This window comes from Leiobunum rupestre, chromosome 6, assembly GCF_980474605.1.
Source record: "Leiobunum rupestre chromosome 6, qqLeiRupe1.1.hap1, whole genome shotgun sequence".
Taxonomy (NCBI): domain Eukaryota; kingdom Metazoa; phylum Arthropoda; class Arachnida; order Opiliones; family Sclerosomatidae; genus Leiobunum; species Leiobunum rupestre.
In genome coordinates, this window is record NC_143389.1 from 31,884,713 (window position 1) to 31,903,313 (window position 18,601).

The following is an 18,601-nucleotide window of genomic DNA, read 5'->3' on the forward strand; positions in this document are numbered from 1 at the left end:
GAGAGTATCTTCAAGAAATCATGAAAATGGAGGTGATAATAGCGGCTGTATATTATCTGTTCACCAGTATACATTCTTGGCAGTACAAATCCCTACGCTCTTACTAAAAGACCCGGTGATTATCAAAAGGAAGAATGCGCATTACGTAAACGCACGCATGAAATTAAAAATTAAACGACTGCCTACTTTTCGGCCATCAAATAAATTATTTCCCTCCACTGTGTATTTAAAAGACGCACCCTTTTTCCTCGTAATTCTGGCGTGTCCGCGGCCTGGGAACCATTTCGCTCTCGATTTACTCCGACGGAGGCTAATGCGCCCCCTGTCGTGGGAAAGCGAAAGTGATCTAGCGTCTTCATTTTCCCACTTTTTCTTCCTCTCGGTTTATTTAATTAGCGGCCATTGTTAAATATGGCGGCTTTATATATATTTTTTAATTGAGACGCTAATCCGCGACGCGATTCCGGGAATTCAGGGACATTCCTGGAAAAGGGGCGGGTGCGGGGCTTACCGGAGGACGCTTTTTTTCGCGCTTCATTAATTCAATTTCGCTTAACGGCCTTGTATTTCTAATAATGCTGACTTTAATTGAAAAAAAAGAATATATGTAGGTCGCTTGCACGTGACGTCATGACTCGTCTCTATATCGTGCCTTGCCTTTGAACTGTAAGTCAGTCGATTGTATCATGAATAGTAGATTTTAGAGGATCGGTAAAAAGCCTGGTTTTTAGCCCCCGTAAACCAATCACACTAAGGGAGTCGTCCAAGGTTATTTTAAAAAAAAATCAAGTATCGCTAAGAGTGGACGATACTGTTCGAAAAAAGATAAACACGAAGTACATTTTTACGCCAAAAGGTATTTTTTCACGTTTTTATAGATTAAATATGATATACTAAATATCAGTTGATAGTTTTTATTGAATTAAAAAACCAAAATTAAAAATTACTAAAATATAAAGCGCAAAAAATTACGTAACAATATCAACCGCATTAGATTGCCATTTTGAAATTTTAAGATCACGTGGTACAAACGACCTTGCAAGACTCCCTCGGAGTCTCTCGAGCGGATTGATACGCGGGGATAAATAAAATGCACTGTCGAAGGGTATCGAAAACCTGTCCTCTTAATTTACTGTCCATGATTGTATTTTAAAAAATAGCCCAAGCTAACGACTGGCCTAATAAAGGGCTATTTCAACCTTGAAAATGTTGATATCGATCTTCAAAAGGTTTATGTCGAAAATAGACTATCTATTGCGTCTATACTAAATTGAATTTAACTAAAACATCTACTTTAAATGGACCGATCTCGACCTTTAACATGGTGATATTTCAATTGGAAATTTTAGAAACCCTAGACTAATATTGACAGGAGTATAATATATCGTAAAATCGTTGCTTTAGGTAAATAGGAAGTTCTGTTAAACCTGGTGCCAGATAGTGCTCAAGATTTGCTCTTTTGAAGCTTATTCTACATCTTATTTCGATATCTGGTTTGAAAACTCGTAAACAGTTAGTTTTCATTTCGATTAGATCTGATCTGATCCGTTATCTTTTAAATATCCTTTAACGATAAGTCGATAACTGATAGACATTCTTAGCTGTTATCTGTACATTAAAAATATATCTGAACAGACAACTGTTTTTATATTTTTTTATAAAGGAATTTTTTGATTGATTGAACCCTATTACAACCATAATGTAGATCTCATCCGATAGAGCCAAAGATACTCGGATAAATTTAAAAAAAAAAACATTTACTTTCAAAGGAAATCTGATCTACGCATATGATGACGTCAAAATCCGATTCCGATATCTGAACTGTCCTAAAATAATTGTTATCGTTGGATCCGATTTTGGTTTAAAGCATTAATGCCAAAAGTGTGAAATTTTTCAAGTATTTAAAGGCCTTTTAAAGCAGCCTAAATGTGCGTATAAAATTTTTTTATTGTTATAAACAATAACAAAATATTTTCGAATATTATTTAATTTTTTGAACAATAAATAATAGTTACCGTCAATAATAATAATAATAAGGCTTTATTTGGGATATTCAGCTCATAAACGATTATTGATTTCCAGCTGAGTCCACGATACGAAACATTTACAAATTTGAATTAAAAATAGACCGGTCAAACCACCTCTCGAAAACATGTAACTTGTATAGGAGCTTAGATTGTACCCAATAAAACTACATCTCTAGAGATTAACGTTAATGGTGAGTGTAGGGAGCTGTTGGCTCGCGTGGCATGAAGAGCTTGCCACCACCCTCCTACGCATTGTAACCGGCCACCTGAATTAATGGCTTTAAAATGTCGCTAGATGACTTGGGTCTAGCGTATTAGCCTAGCTGATTATTATTATTATTATTATTATTAATAAGTTTTCCACGTTTTCGAGGCTTAATCTCTCTTTTTTTACCCAGAAATAAAAAGGTAGTAAGATAGCGAAACTAACATGCTAATTAATTAGTAGACAGGTTAAAACGCTTCTACAAGTGTCCCTTGCACGTTAACCTATTATAATCTTTAACATTAATTTAATTAAATAACTTGATGACTAAGCCCTCCTAAACCACGTCGACCGCCCTACCATTTTTGACAGCATAGTGCTTTTGAAAGAACCCCAATCAGCTGGAAAAACCTTCGACACAAACTGTCATGGTTGAATAAACGAACGATTGAGTGTCATTCTTTTGTAATATAATGCGTATGTTATTACCATAGTTAAACCTAGGAGAAACAAACATCAGGAGAACGCAGCTAGCCTTAAACAAATTTCATTGGACGAGCCTTTACGCTGCACGTTTTACGGGCGGGGGGAAGACAATTTCCGAAAGCGTCTAACCAATGAAAAATGTACGCAAGAAAACAGAAGACTTTTGATGGGTTGCGTTCTCCTTGTGTGGGGTGCTGTGTTTGTTGCTCCTAGGTTAAACTAATCATTTAAGTCATTGTCATCAGCTTTTTGTAATTAGATTTCAATTTGAGTATTTTCGCGAAAATCTTTATTTTCAATATATTTTTAACTTTAAATTTAACTTGAATCATAAGTAACATAACATAATAAGTACGACAAAACCTGGTATCGGTTAAAGACAATTTATCAATATGAAATAGCGTTGTTAGAATAGTTCTAACGCCATCTTTCTTACATTCGGAAATAAATATTTTCAGATACGATGTGAGTGTTTATAATAGTCAAATTTATTATTCCGTTTCAATAATGAACTAAAATATGACCATGATTACGCAATCATAATGCCTGAAATATATTTTAAAATTTTCCTAGTTACGGATGAAGCCACCAGATGGTGCCGATTTGTACTACCTACGACTTAATAATAGGCCTTCCTATAAAATAAGCTAAGCTAACTGAACTTGTTTTTATTTAGCTCATTCGTCACGAAATACGTAGAAGTTCAGTTCAGATTATGCTTAAAAACAGGGTGCATCGTATAATTTACTCGTATGTCCAGGGCTTTTCGTAGTAAAACGTCATCGATACGTCACCCGTGACGCAGAAGCAACATCAAGGTCAAAGGGTCACAGGGATTCCGAGAATTCGCAGCGGGCCCATCTTTGTGTGTGTCAAGAGTCTTTTAAGATAAGTAAAAAACGAGTTGGGGTTCCGCCAGAATTAGGTGGATAATTTAGGGTTCCATAGCAAAACTAAATTGGGAACCGCTGCTTTAAAGAAAAGCCTATGGAATTATCGTTCTTATCTCGAATACGTCACCTTTTATATCGTTTTATTCAAAACGTTCGTCAAGCTCGGAAGATTAGCAATTTCGTAAATAGGCGCACTTACGATAATTAAGTTGCTTATGATAAAATTATAAGCTAATTTAATTCAATCTATTTAATACGGTTTGGTGGCGAATAAAGTCGTACGTGCCTCGCTAAGTAGAAACTTCCGATGAATTATGCAATATTTGATAATAATAACTTCGACGGAGGCCTCATCCTACAGTTTTGTCTCGTTTCGTCAAATTTGTCGAGAAAAATGTTGAAACGGATCGTCGTCAGATTTCCGGGCGCCTAATTCCTACTTTCTACACTTTCATTCACAAATTAGTCTCTTCTCAGAAGTCGTTGACAAAAATACACGCTAACGCGTTTTTTTCCTCGTAACTCCCTGAAATTCTTGAAAGTAAAAAGATTGTATATCATTATAGAACGGTGCTCTTTCGTTTGCCATATCTCTCCACGAGGCCAAACGTCATCCGCTCGCAGATTACATCCCATTATATCGTATTTTCCCCAAAAATAGAAAACAATACGATAATTTTGGTATTTTTGTAAGATAATTTTGGTATTATTGTACGATAATTTTGTTAATTTTTGTAAGATAATTTTAGTATTATTGTAAGATAATTTTTTATTTTTGTAAGATAATTTTTGTATTATTGTAAGATAATTTTTTATTTTTGTAAGATAATTTTGGTATTTTTGTAAGATAATTTTGGTATTTTTATAAGAATATTTTGGTATTATTATAACATAATTTTAGTATTTCTATAAGATAATTTTGGTATTTTTAAAAGATAATTTTGGTATTTCTATAAGATAATTTTGGTATTTTTTAAAGATAATTTTGGTATTTCCATAAGATAATTTTGGTATTATTGTAAGATAATTTTTTATTTTTGTAAGATAATTTTGGTATTTTTGTAAGATAATTTTGGTATTTTTGTAAGATAATTTTGGTATTTTTATAAGAATATTTTGGTATTATTATAACATAATTTTAGTATTTCTATAAGATAATTTTGGTATTTTTAAAAGATAATTTTGGTATTTCTATAAGATAATTTTGGTATTTTTAAAAGATAATTTTGGTATTTCTATAAGATAATTTTGGTATTTTTGAAAGATAATTTTGGTATTTCTATAAGATAATTTTGGTATTTTTATAAGATAATTTTGTTATTTCTATAAGATAATTTTGGTATTTTTATAAGATAATTTTGGTATTTTTTATAAAATTATTTATTATTGTTATTACCAAAATGAAATACTGGAGTTTAGTTGGTTCAATTTCAATGCTGGACGTTCTGAGATATGCTTACGATACCAAAAAATACACTTTGAACTTACGAGGAGTGTACCCGAGGTGTAAATCACCGATTTTGATGAAACTCGGGGGGTATGTAGTCCTTGGGGCAACATGAATTTTCACAAAGGGAAAAGTTACGCTGGGCTTCCGTTTTGCTATGGCAACCGAAAATGTTTTTGACAACTTAAAATGAAAAAATCAACATTTAAAAAAGCATGGGATTTTCTCGGTTTCACAGGGGGGGGGGGTACCATGTGAAAAGTTTTGAAAACTAAAAAAAAATTAAAAATTTAAATTTCAACTAAAATGCTAAATTTGAACAATTTTGGGTGAAATTCATCAAGTTTGGGTAAACTTAAACCAAATTTGGGTAAAATTGAGAAAAGTTCATTGAATTTGATAAATAAAGGAATATTTGCAAATTTGACCTAAATAGGGTACTGTCAAATATTTTTTTTTTTAAATCTACAAAAACTGGCTAAATTGACCAAAATTGGGTAAAATGACCTAAAATGTTTCAAAGTGGATAAAATCGGGTTTAAACAACTAATATCGTTTAAAATGGGGTAAAATGATAAAATTTGGGTAAAATACTCAAAATTCGTCAAAATGACAAAAATTGAGTAAAATTGTGTTAAAACAACTAATATCGGCTACAATTGGGTAAAATGATAAATTTTTGGGTAAAATAACTAAATTTGGGTAAAATGATCTAAAATGTTCAAAATTGGATTAAATCGTGTTAAACAACTAATATCGTCTAAAATGGGGTAAAATTATAAAATTTTGGGGGTAATTTGAGAAAATTGAGTAAAACAGCCAAAAATTAATAAAATTGGATAAAATTGTGTTAATCCAACTACTATCGGATAAAATTGGGTAAAATGATAAAATTTGGGTAAAATAATCAAAATTCACCCAAACGACAAAAATTGGGTAGAATTGTGTTAAAACTACTAATATCGGCTACATTTGGGTAAAATGATAAAGTTTGGGTAAAATGAATGAAATTTGGTTAAACAACCGGAATTGGGGTTAAATAAATGAATTTGACTAGAATCGCATTGAGTTAATTGAAATGAACGAAATTGGATAAAAAGAGCAGTATAGATATTTGTAGTTTTAACACAATTCTACCCAATTTTTGTCATTTGGGCGAAGTCTGATTATTTTACCCAAATTTTATAGTTATACTCAAATTTTATCATTTTACCCAAATTTTATCATTTTATCCAATTGCAGCCGATATTAGTTGTTTTAACACAATTTTACTCTATTTTTGTCATTTCGACGAAATTTTGTTTATTTTACCCAAATTTTATCATTTTACCCAAATTTTATCATTTTACCCAAATTTTATCATTTTACCCCAATTTTATCATTTTACCCCAATTTTATCATTTTACCCCAATTTTATCATTTTACCCCAATTTTATCATTTTACCCCAATTTTATCATTTTACCCAATTGTAGCCGATATTAGTTGTTTTAACACAATTTTACTCGATTTTTGTCATTTGGACGAATTTTTAACATTTTACCCAATTTTTATCATTTTACCCAAATTTTATCATTTTACCCCAATTTTATCATTTTACCCAATTGTAGCCGATATTAGTTGTTTTAACACGATTTTACTCGATTTTTGTCATTTGGACGAATTTTGATTATTTTACCCATAATTTATCATTTTACCCAAATTTTATCATTTTACCCAAATTTTATCAATTTACCCCAATTTTATCACCTCATTTTAGACGATATTAGTTGGTTAAACCCGATTGTATCCAATTTTAAACATTTTAGGTCATTTTACCCAATTTTGGTCTTTTTACCCAATTTTGGTCAATTTAGCCAATGTTTTTCATTTTCAAAAAAAATTATTTGACAATACCCTATTTAGGTAAAATTTGCAAATATTCCTTTATTTATCAAATTCAATGCACTTTTCTCAATTTTACCCAAATTTGGTTTAAGTTTAGCCAAACTTGATGAATTTCACCCAAAATTGTTCAAATTTAGCATTTTAGTTGAAATTTAAATTTTTAATTTTTTTTTTAGTTTTCAAAAATTTTCACATTGAAACCGAGAAAATCCCAAGCTTTTTTTAATGTAGAGTTTTTCATATTAAGTTGTCAAAAACATTTTCGGTTGCCATAGCAAAACGGAAGCCCAGCGTCACTTTTCCCTTGGTGAAAATTCAAGTTATCCTTAGGTCTACATACCCCCCGAGTTTCATCAAAATCGGTGATTTACACCTCGGGTACACTCCTCGTTAGTAAAATGACTGAGAAGATTACTATTTATAAATATATATTATTTTATACCAGTGAACCATACCTACACTAAATGATTAATTTACGTCTTTCGATAAGTATGCTTCAGAATGACACCGAAAACTGTAGAGCAAAAAAGGTTTCTCAATTGCTGGCTAATTACTAAAATTTCAACATTTTTGGAAAAATCTAGTGATAGTTATAATAATAATTTTAATAATAATATTTAATTTTAAATAACTTTTCAGGTAGAGTTCGAGGCATAGCCTATACATGGCGGTTACCAGTACAATACAAAACAATTATGAAATAAATTAAATATATAAAATTAAATTTTAAAAGAAATTTTAAAAACCAAATTTCACTAAGAATTAAGAATTTTGACTAAACACCACACAAACACATAAAAAGTATATTTCTAGTCTACATTTTGTTTTTAAATAAGTTAAAATATAAATAAATATCAATTTTATCTAATTTTGAATTTCGTAGAACATCCCTTGTAATTGGTGACGCAAAACTCATGACGGAAATTTTTCAGCAAAGTTGTCTCTGTTAATCTGCAAATAAATTAATTAATTAATCATGTTTCAATACTTCAAATCGATTCTCAGTCTCTCAGATAATACTTGCGGTATCTGAACCGATACAATAAAATTATGAAAGGTCAGATATTAGATATCCGCATTTACGCTCGGATATTATCAGATCAGTTGAAATCGGGTTGCAATGCCAAACAGATAGTTTAAACCCAAAATTAATCTGAAATAATTGGACACTTTCCTATGAGCAGATTTCAGATGGATTTTAAATTACTTTCTAAGTTTTAATTTATTTTTTTTAAATAAAAGAAAAACCTGAACTGGCTAATGGATTTTCTTCAGATATCTGAATAACCTGACCAGGTGGCATCTGGAAGCACTAACAATTAGGATTGTGGTAATTAAAAGACACTAGAACTGTATACAGGCCCGACAAAAGAGGGGGAATCAGGTACAACTTCCTAAGGCTCAATTGGCCTGGCGTCCCGGGTTTGAACCATTGAGCTGGGAATATTAATCATTCTACCCGTGGCGCCGTCTATCTCTCAATGGTTCGTTCAAATAAGACGCGTTTTCCGGCAAAAAGTTTTTTTTTCAAAAATAATAGATGGCGCCACGGGTCATATGATAACGTTTTCTCGTCATTTTAGAGGAGACAGCACATTCGTTATTTTCAAAAACTTGTTTCGCGGGTAGCAGATTTGATTGGATCTCTAGATTAATATTCCCAACTCAATGGTTTGAACAAACAAGCAGTGTTGCCGAATCTGGTACATTTGTACTTTTTCGGTACGATTTGAAATAACCAAGTACAAAAGTACATTTTTAAAATTTTAAGGAGGATTTTAGTACGTTTCAGAATTTTTCGGCTATTTTCCTTCGAGGTCTTACAAAACCGTAAAATTATGAGAAAAACGACCTGACTAGGTTAGATTTACAATAAAATACAAAATTAGGCTTTTGAGACTCACATGTTCAAAGTGACCAAAATTTGGTTGTACCACATTTCAATTTAAAATTGAAACATTTCTGAGAAAAAATAAAGTTAAGCGCCATCTATAAAAACTTGTTGGCATTAAAAATATACAGAGCTAGGTGGCGCCCTATTTTTTATAGCAAAAGTACAAAAAGTACGTTTCCAAGTAGTTACATTCAGAAAATACCTAGCGGCAACACTGCAAACGAGGTATAGCTATCTCAAATAGTCACGGCTTTGTTAGGGCCCGAAATAATTATTTTACCGGAGAAAACAAAATCTCTATACTGCTAATGTTACGTGAAAAATATTTTTTCCTAAAACTCCACGTGCATTTCTGAAAAAAAAACAGTGCCAAACGAAATAGACATTTTTAGAATCTCAGGGGAAATTTTATGACGCCAACGTCAGTTGGTTTCTGGAAATCGTTTAGCAAATAGCTGTGGAACATTACTTATATTGACGCGCTTTTGAATCACTTTTGGTAAAGTAGGGTACACGACGACGAAAAACGATACTAATAGCCTATTCAACATTTTGTGGATTAGTGCTGTCCCAAAACTAAAGCTACGTTCATACTAAACCTTAAAATGTATTTTAAGTGGGTGTGAATACCAGTTTTAACCAATAGAATTAGAGAAACGAATTATTAAACTGGGTTGAAGTGAAAATTGTGCCCCTAGCTGTAACGACCAAATGTTTAACTAGAAAGTTTAATTTTTACATTTAAAAAAGATCAAGTTTAATATAAGATGTATTTAACTATTTATTTTTATAATGCATTATAAATAGCAAATTAAGTGATAGATAATCAATTTTATTGACAGATACGTTTTGATTATGTAAATGGGAGATTCTTAGTAACTTAAATATTTAGTTTGACGCGTAAATATAAAAAAGAGGTATTATTTATCCGAAACGTTGGAATTTTTAAAGCAAGTGCAATTAAGTGTAGGACGTGCAATTCCCGATAGAATGTCTAGCCTAGTGTATTAGGTCCGATTGTCTGAGATTTCCAAAACTTACGGACACCTTTTGCGCTAAATTAGACTAGTCGCTTGTTCTGGTGAACTATTCGTCAATTAAGTAAAGAGAATTAGCGAGTTTCACTGGTTAGACCTCAGAGCGCTCTAAAATTAGTATCTGACGTCATAGCTCTGCCTCCGATTTTGTTGGAGCGCCACTGATATATTTTCCAGTGGAACACGCGTGGAAATTATAATCAAACTTCCTGTGAAGTTAAAATGGCCATAGGACAAATATCAGGCTTAACTACTTACCTCGTTATCATCATAATTCATAACCACATCATTTACATAATTAATAATTTTGGGTAGAGCTATGTTCGGTACATAATATTCTAATGCTATAGCTTCCAATTCTTCATCAGAGCTGTCAGAAGATTATTCCAATAACATGTTTACAAGCTAACCGAAATAAAGAATTTCTGTCTCTAGCAGCCGAGCGCTAGATCGCGATCGCCAGTGGAATACACGAATCTCGTTGACACCTGCTCTCGATTTCCCACTGGAACTTAAAATCCAAAATCGAGCGCTATTAAAGAGAGTAAACTGATAAAATCGACTGCTTATCCAAAATTTATATTTGGTAAAATGGCCCAGGTAGCCATTTTTGGAAAACGTTTTTACCCTCTCTCGAACCATTACGTTATAGGTTTACTCTTCTTACTCTAGTAAAGTAAATCGATAAGTTTATAATATCATTCTATAAGTTTGTCAGTCTGGGGAATATTTTACGGAGAGCTAGTAACGGAGTGACATCATCACAAGAAGAAAATCTCGCCCTAGGGTGGCTCTGTGAAAGGCTACGTGTGACGTGTTAGCAAGCGGACGCAAAACTGCGAAGAAGCCCCTAATGCAGTCTGTCTTGTGAATAGCTCTTAGTAAAACTTTTGCATGTGAAGAAAAGGAAGTGTCACACTTTTGTACAAATATTATACACTTATGGTAAATCGGGTGATAAAAATAAAGTATTACGCCCTGCGGCTACGATAGGGGGCAATTCTATACGGGATCTTTTCGGTGTAATACGTTAAAGTATCCAAGTGGTTTCTTTGAAGCTGGTACTTCCTTTGAGTATTTTGTTTTACTTATGTTCATTTATTTAAACCGTTTCTTTTAAATTACTATGCGGAGTAATAGGCCGATAAAAATATTATCCTACGAGGAGACTTCCCATCAGTACTTCCCCCGCGTAAACCTGCGAAAAAGAGGATTTATCTGATTGGTCGGAATTTACGACCAACTTCGACGATTTGTTTTGCAGTCTAACGAATTCGCAATTCGCGAATCGGCAAGTTTGAAGCGATGGATTCTCCAAAGAAAAGGTTTGTTAATGTTTTTGATAAATGTAAATTAAATAGCATTTAAATAAAACAGCAAACAGATCCTCCAATTCCAATTAGACGATTCATTTTATATTTTTAACTTATAATTTACGAGTGGATCATAAGAAACGTTCGCGTGAGGCCACGATTCTCGCTAAGGCTTATGTTTCCCACAAAAATACTGCAGCAGACGAAATTTGTTTATAACGTTTTTATAGTTTTGATATCTGTACATCCATGGCGCTGCTGTTGAACATACGTCACAGACTTACTTTCCCTTCCTATCCCCTTTCCGAAATCCTCTAGTAGTGAGGGAAAGATAACAACTTAGGCGAAATATTTTGATCGGCCTATTCACGCGGTATATTTTCTCACGTGATGCGGTGTACGCTTCGGCGCTCATTGGAACTTGATAAAAGCCTGGGAATTTACACGTTTCGTCGCCGTTAAAACAAAACCACGTATCTTTTCGGTGGCCTTTTTGAGAAAAATGGATTTTTACCTCTCCGAGGGGACTTTGTACCCTAGGAGGGGTTATACAACCACCGTGTCTGTCTGTCTGTCTGTGGGTGGGTGGGTCTGTCTGTCTGTCAGGCCTGCGAACGCGTTCGCATTTTCGTTGCAAAGGGTAATCACTGCGTACGCAGTTTCTTAGAATCAGGGAAAAGGTTTTTCCAAAAGCGCCCTCTTTTTGTTATTGGGTGTAGTATAATTTTTTAATCGGCCGGGATTCGAACCCGAGCCCTCTTGAACGACAGGTGAGCGTCCTACCGCAGAACCACGGATACAGTTACGCTTCACTGAAGATTAAAAACTCTTCCGAGGAGGGGTATATTTTGGCTTGCCAACTTGTTTAATTTTGCAGGGACTTGTGAAATCGCGTGTTAGGTTTTTACATGTGTTTATTTTTATAGTTAAATAATTTCGTTTCAATACTGAAATTATGAGGATTTTAATTTAAAAATATTTTGCTAACGGGGAATATTTAGAGATACGTGATTTCGCGTCATGAAGTGAGATAGGAGCTGAAAATAAGCAAGATACGAGCTTTTGCGCGAAATAAGTTGTGAATATCAAAGATACGTTTAAATGTTTTCTCGATTTAAAAAATAAATCCAATTGCAACCTATTAATGTTTTTAATGTTATATACGTAAATTGGGGTGTAGAATCTAAATATGAAAATTTTGACAAAACCACGTATCTCAAGTTACGTGGTTTTGTTTTAACGGCGACGGTTTCCTTGTTATAGCCTAGATAGATACTTATCTCTTAAGAAGTAAATCATTTCCTTCTGGTATAACTAACCTCTTCAATATCTTGATAGCAACGGGTAGGCGTGACACATGATTATGGTCTGGTGAACATAGTAAATCTTGGGCGGTGCAATAGACATTAGAGTCTCTCCAATTAACGTAGCTCGGAAATGAAACCTTCGCAAAGAAAAATTCAAAGCGTAATATCAGAAGTAAATCAGTATTGGACTTTTTCCTTATCGTAATTTAGTAAATATACAGGGTGTATCAAAAATTTGAAGGAGTTGTTGGGGGTTAATGCCTGTTTTTCCCCATTTTCCTACGATGAGTTAAAAAAGTGCCAGAAAGCTTGCAAGTACGGCCTACTAGCCCCTGGAAGTAGGCTGCAACAAGCGCAAACCAAGCAAAATTGAAATTTTCCCATTGAAAATAACATGGAAATCAGACCTGAAAAAATTTTAAATTTTTGAAAATTTTAAATTTTTTAAAATATAAATAAAAAATAGTGAAAAGTTTGAAATTCATTAATTTTGTTTTACAGATTCCCATGTATGGTAAAATTTCCATTTTGCGTTGTCAAAAACCTTTTGATTGCCATGGCAAAACGGTTGCCTATGGAGACATTTCCCTTTAAGGTTTTTCAAGTAACATGAAGGTCTACCAAACCCCCGAGTTTGAACCAAATCGGCGCGTTACACCTCGGGTCGTCTCCTTGTAAGTTTCTTTATCCGGATGAACACGGGTGGTTTTAATCGGATTTGATAGTTATCTGCCACCATAAACCCTAATCTCTTCGTTGAGACAAATAACTGGTAGATTAATTTAATGTTGAATAATGTTAATAAAACTGCGTTTGACCCTCAAATTCTAAAAATGATGTAGGGTACGTGACGGTACTTAGACTACATCGAATATCCAGTGGCTGCGCCAGGGGTAGGCTACGCAGGCTACAGCCTACTTTTATTTCGCTTGTAGGGGCCCCAAATCTAGATGAAGGGGCCCCGAACAGCCCCCTAACATGATTTGCGAAACTAGAAATATCAAAATCCGAATTAAAAGCCTGCTGTTTTTAAGTTGCGAACACTGAACAGTGATTTCTAATATTTTTTCGAACGCAGCCTTGATTCGTTGTAGTTGCTAAACTAGCTACTTCAAAAAATGTTGCATCTTTAGACAGATGATAAATTGCGCGGTTTTCCGACTCTCCGAGTCCCAATCATAGATATAAGAAATGTATATAAAGGTCTAGATAAATTTCGGGGCGTCTAAGCCTAACATAAAATACGGAATTGACAACTAGCAGACACCGAGGAAGGTACGTGACCAAGAGCGCGAGCTCTCTTAGCATTTTAGTACTAAGTGCTTGACCTTTCCGCAGGCCGTAGTCTTTAGACACCATCTGTTGGTGACTTTTAGTATAATTTTAAAGCAGGAAACAATGGCTCTCGCGACGATAGCACGAGCTTTCTTACCGATAGATAGCGCCTTATAAGGATAGCCTGCAGAAATTACGCGTTTCTGCTAGCTGTCACCTCCGTATTCACTCCTTTTGAAATATTTTATCTAGACCTTTATATACGTTTCCTATATCTATGGTCCCAATTTCTAAAATAAAGATAAAATAAAGCGTGGCAACTGGCAAGTGTTTTTGCACAATTGTAAGTGAAAATGGAGAATGCTGTTGGAGGATGTTGCCCATATGTGCCTTGTTATGCTCATCGACAAAAAAAATAACTTCCGAGTACATTTAAACAGTCATGTACATTTCTTTTGTAAATTATTAAAAATAAACCGGTTTTGTCACAGTTTTGTTTAGTTAATGTATGTAAAGGGGGGGGGGGGCAAATTAAAGAATTAAGTAGCCGCCCTACTCATAGTAATATCCTGGCGCCGCCACTGCGAATATCACATTATATGTTACTTTTAAATTTAAACAACCCGTCTCCTTATTAAGCTCTCCAACATAGAAATGTAACATAGAGTAAAAACGTGTCCATCGTGTATCCTGCTTTATGAGCAAATTCTAAGCAGTAAAACTTAAAGTAAAGTAGACAGGGGCGGATTAACCCTTTCGGCGCCTTTAGGCACAGAAAAATTTGGCGCTCCTTGGCATTGGTCAGGTAAGGAGGGGCGTATCGGTTTTTAAAAAAAAAGTAAATATATTTTAGTTTCCCCAAATCTTTTCGGCGTTATTTTGAGTTGGGGCAAGCCAAGTACATGGACCGTGGGGCTTTATCAGAGTTTTGGCGCCCCTAGAAAAATGGCGCCCTAGGCACGTGCCTACTTTGCCTAATGGTTAATACGCCCCTGAAAGTAGAGTAAATCTCGTAACGCGACTAGATAATCTAAAAAGTCTCCGGCGTGTACCCTGCGTTATGAACTAATTCTTCGAAGAGTAAGTTAAAATGAAGTAGCGTAAAACTCGTAACGCATTTAAATAAACTTCTCGTGTTTAAAGACTGAACTACATCAAATTTAAACCAGTCTTTACCTACTTTTGGCGCCAACTATAAAACTTACTCACTTTATAGTCCTCGAAAAAATGCGCCCCCAAACCTCTTGCGCCCCCACGCAGTTGCGTACCCTGCGTACCCTATATCGCCGCCCCTGCTTCCATCCGAGGGGTTGGTCACTCCGCGAACTCGGTGTACACTGTCGTACATTTGACTGTGCTAATAAGAGTTCGTGAACTCTTTAAAATCCGTACGCAAACTCGGTGTACAGGTCATCCGGGATAGTCTTACCCCTCGCTTCCATCAGTGTTGGGTGGACTTTGCTCATTTTGAAGCGGGTATTCAAATAAGTGATAAATAAAAACTACCTTTTTATTTCATAAATGAGAGGATAGAATAAACTAAATATTAGATTGCTTGTGTGAATAGAAAAGCTGAACGAGCCCTTAGTTTGAGCAGTGAGCCGAGCTCAAAGATGAGCTTATTTCTCAATAAAAATCTATGCAGAGGCAAGTCAATATTATTTACGCCTGGCACTGCACTACAACTCTTTGGAAAATATGTTTATTTCTGCAAATTAATATAATAATGAAATGAAGAAGGGAGAAGAAACTATAAATGTACGCGAGTGAGCGGTACTCTACGCTCCAATGAGCAAGATATTATATGAGGCAACATTAATCAGTAAATTATCTTAGCGTATTAGATAGAGAGAGAGCCGCTTGTGAGCTGAGAATATAAATATTTTTAAATGCCCAACATTGAATTCAAAATCAAAATGTTTATTAATGCATCAATATTTTGCAAACTAACCGTAACTATTACTTTTTAAAGAATATTAAATTTCAATAAGCTCGGTTAAAAAAGTTGTTAGTTCTAAGCCACTTGGTTATTTATTAACAGACTATCAGTTAAAAAAAGTAAACGTTAAGGGAGCAGAACGTGTCATAACTTATACTATGTTATCATAAGTAACATAATAACAATAAGTATGACACTTCCAATTGCTATAATGCTAATTTTCTAACCGAACCTTTTTTCGGCACTGATACTCTCTTCAAGCTGCGACTTGGACTCGCGACTCGCGACTTACCGTTTTAGATGACTACTTTTTGAAAAAAACTTAAGCCTAATATCGGAGAGCACGTTCTGGAGTCGCGAGCGGCTTTGGCTTTGTTTTGAAGCCCGCGTGCGAATCAAGCGCGTGATTAAAAAAAACATGAGCTCGTGGCGCCTAGAAAAACTTTTTTAATTTTTATCATTTTAGCCTAATATTCCGCCTATCTATCGGAAACCAGAATGATATATCGGCTTAGCGGAAGTCTCGCGTATTTTAGACACTAGAGGGCTCTGTGCTGAGAAAACTTCTTGATTACGCAATAACTATGAAAATCAGTTTGGTTGTAAACCTCGTTAATTGTCATACTTATTGTTATTACGTTACTTATGATGTTACTTATGGTGATTACTAGATTTCCAGGTTAAATTCCCACTCAATTGAAGGTCAAAACACAGTAGGCAAGAACAGTTCTACTAATTTGTTTGACGCGGGTACAGCGCGATGTGGGAAACCCTATCATAGTCCCTATTATCTTCGAATTAGCAGCCGCGTACCACCGCTAGAATGCTACGGTTTCGCCGAAGAGAGAGTTAATTTGGTCTGGCCGCTGTGGGGAGCAAGAGAACTCACCCCGAAGGCGTCCGGTTCGATGGTTCGCGGAAACGGAGATCCGAAGCTCTTCAGGAAAGAAGTTCCCACCATCAACAACTTGAGCAGCAACAAAAGCAAAGCGTTGGTCCAGTTGATCGTCAACACTTGGGAGGTACCGAACTGTTTCGGTAGTTGAAGTAGTAACCGCTCCTGACCCCCGCCGAACTTGACCTCCGCCGTTGACCTTCCCTCCCCGTTCGCCCACTCCCGCGAGGATCCCGCAGAATCGTCGGAGCACCAGATTCCTGCCGATAGCGCCAGTAGTAAACAGGATACGGGAACGTTACCAATTAATCTCATTACGCCTCGAATGCTTTTCGCTTTAAAGATAGAGGATATGTTTTATTTTCTAATAATCTCTCGATGGAGCGCAATTACGTGGCTACCACTCCGTTGAACGTCTAAGAGTCGAAAATGTTTTGTCGCCCGTTTTATAGAGTTGGGTTTTTTTTCTTACTGATAGGTTATTTACGGAACTACACCCTAAAATCTCAACGGGAAAGGGTCAAATTCAGGGTGAGACTGGTGATATATTTAACAACTATTTAATAGTTTTCTATGTGATAGCTGGTTTTTCGACACTGGCACGTATTTCATATCTCGTTTTAGGTAGATGGAAACTATTATTATTATTTTTTAGATGGGTTGATTTAAATTTTGAAGAAATAATTAGTTGACTTTCTCTATAGCTTCTATTGCTAAATTTGTATGATGTTCTTTATTCGAATTAGTTCAATTGTTGGTGCGAAGATTCAAATAAAAAGTTTGTTAGTCATCGTCGTATTCTAAATAAAAGTACACCGATTTGAATCTATGGGAATTTAACAAATTAAGTGTTTCAAACAGCAAGCGGAATAATGTATTAATTAATTTTGAGAGATTTTGCATTTGTATTTTTCAAATAATTTTGAATATCAGTCTTATAATGTGAAAATTGGTTTCTTAAATGGTGCGATTTCAGTTTATTTCGTTTTCGGGTCGCTAGAGACAATGTTTATGGATGGGTTGCTTTCATTCATTTATAATAAATGTGGAAATGTCACAAGCCAGTGGCGGATTAGGTACCTGCGAGGCCCTAGGTGCAATTTTCTTATAAGGCGCTTTTAAGTAATGTAATTTTTGCCCCCTCCCCCTCTATAATCTGCCACTGATAAAGGCACTGCTGAAAATTCCACCAGAGCTGCGGAATTTAGCGCCAATGTAACCAGTACTGTAGATTACTGCAAAGGCCACCAGAAATGCAGACTTTACTTCAAATGCCACCAGAACTGCCGACTTTACTGCAAATGCCACCAGAACTGGAAACTTTACTGCAAATGCAACCAGAATGGCAGGCTCTGCCGCAAATTCCACCAGAACTGCAGACTTTTCTTCAAATGCCACCAGAACTGGAGACTTTACTGCAAATGCAACCAGAACTGCAAACTGTACTTCGAATGCCACCAGAACTGCAGGCTCTGCCGCAAATGGAACCAGAACTACAGGCTAAGCGCGCAAATGGCACACCAACTGCCGGCTCCAAAGATAATAAAGAAGTAAAAATACTTTCACCAACTAACCTCAGAAAAAACCTTGTGTAAAGTGAGTAAAAACTTAAAATGTACTTAGAATGACCCCCACCTTTAGATTAATAAAAACAAAATATTAAAAAAATCAAAATATTTTTGAATTAATTTTATTTTCATAAAATCTACAATATCACCACACAAACACAAAACATCGCAACTTGTACGGAATGTTGTAAAATATAATAAATACTTTTGATACGAGTGTTGGCTAGACAATGCGCTTCACGTTATTGCTTATAGCTCTCAATTACGATAAAGCAAAGTACAGTACGCTAAATACCATACCTGAGAATGAATTTTGAATGACAAATGCTATTCTATAAATTAAGGATAATGGGGAAATTTCGGCAGTTCGGTTTCATTTCATCTTGGAGACTCTGGTCGCGTTCAGCAGTTGACCAAGTTGTCGTCCGAG

General features: G+C 34.9%; 1 protein-coding gene across 1 annotated transcript; it reads right to left on the reverse strand.

The window, feature by feature from the left end:
• Window positions 1-7,755: 7,755 nt before the first annotated feature.
• On the reverse strand, window positions 7,756-16,918 carry LOC149940625 (uncharacterized). Its single transcript, XM_090179340.1, has 3 exons — window positions 16,598-16,918; window positions 12,507-12,631; window positions 7,756-7,894 (listed from the first exon to the last, which is right to left on the reverse strand). The coding sequence occupies exons 1-3, from the start codon at window positions 16,916-16,918 to the stop codon at window positions 7,804-7,806; spliced, it is 537 nt and encodes a 178-aa protein (XP_090035466.1). The 3' UTR covers window positions 7,756-7,803.
• Between the last annotated feature and the right edge of the window lie 1,683 nt (window positions 16,919-18,601).

Bases quoted from the DNA above. Each gene is read 5' to 3' on its own strand.
- LOC149940625 (XM_090179340.1), bottom strand. From the start codon at position 16,918: ATGAGATTAATTGGTAACGTTCCCGTATCCTGTTTACTACTGGCGCTA. The intron at 12,632-16,597 runs GTGAGTTCTCTT...TTCTTTGCGAAG, and splicing joins TCGAACCGGACGCCTTCGGG to GTTTCATTTCCGAGCTACGT. The intron at 7,895-12,506 runs GTTAGTTATACC...ATTTATTTGCAG, and splicing joins GCTATCAAGATATTGAAGAG to ATTAACAGAGACAACTTTGC.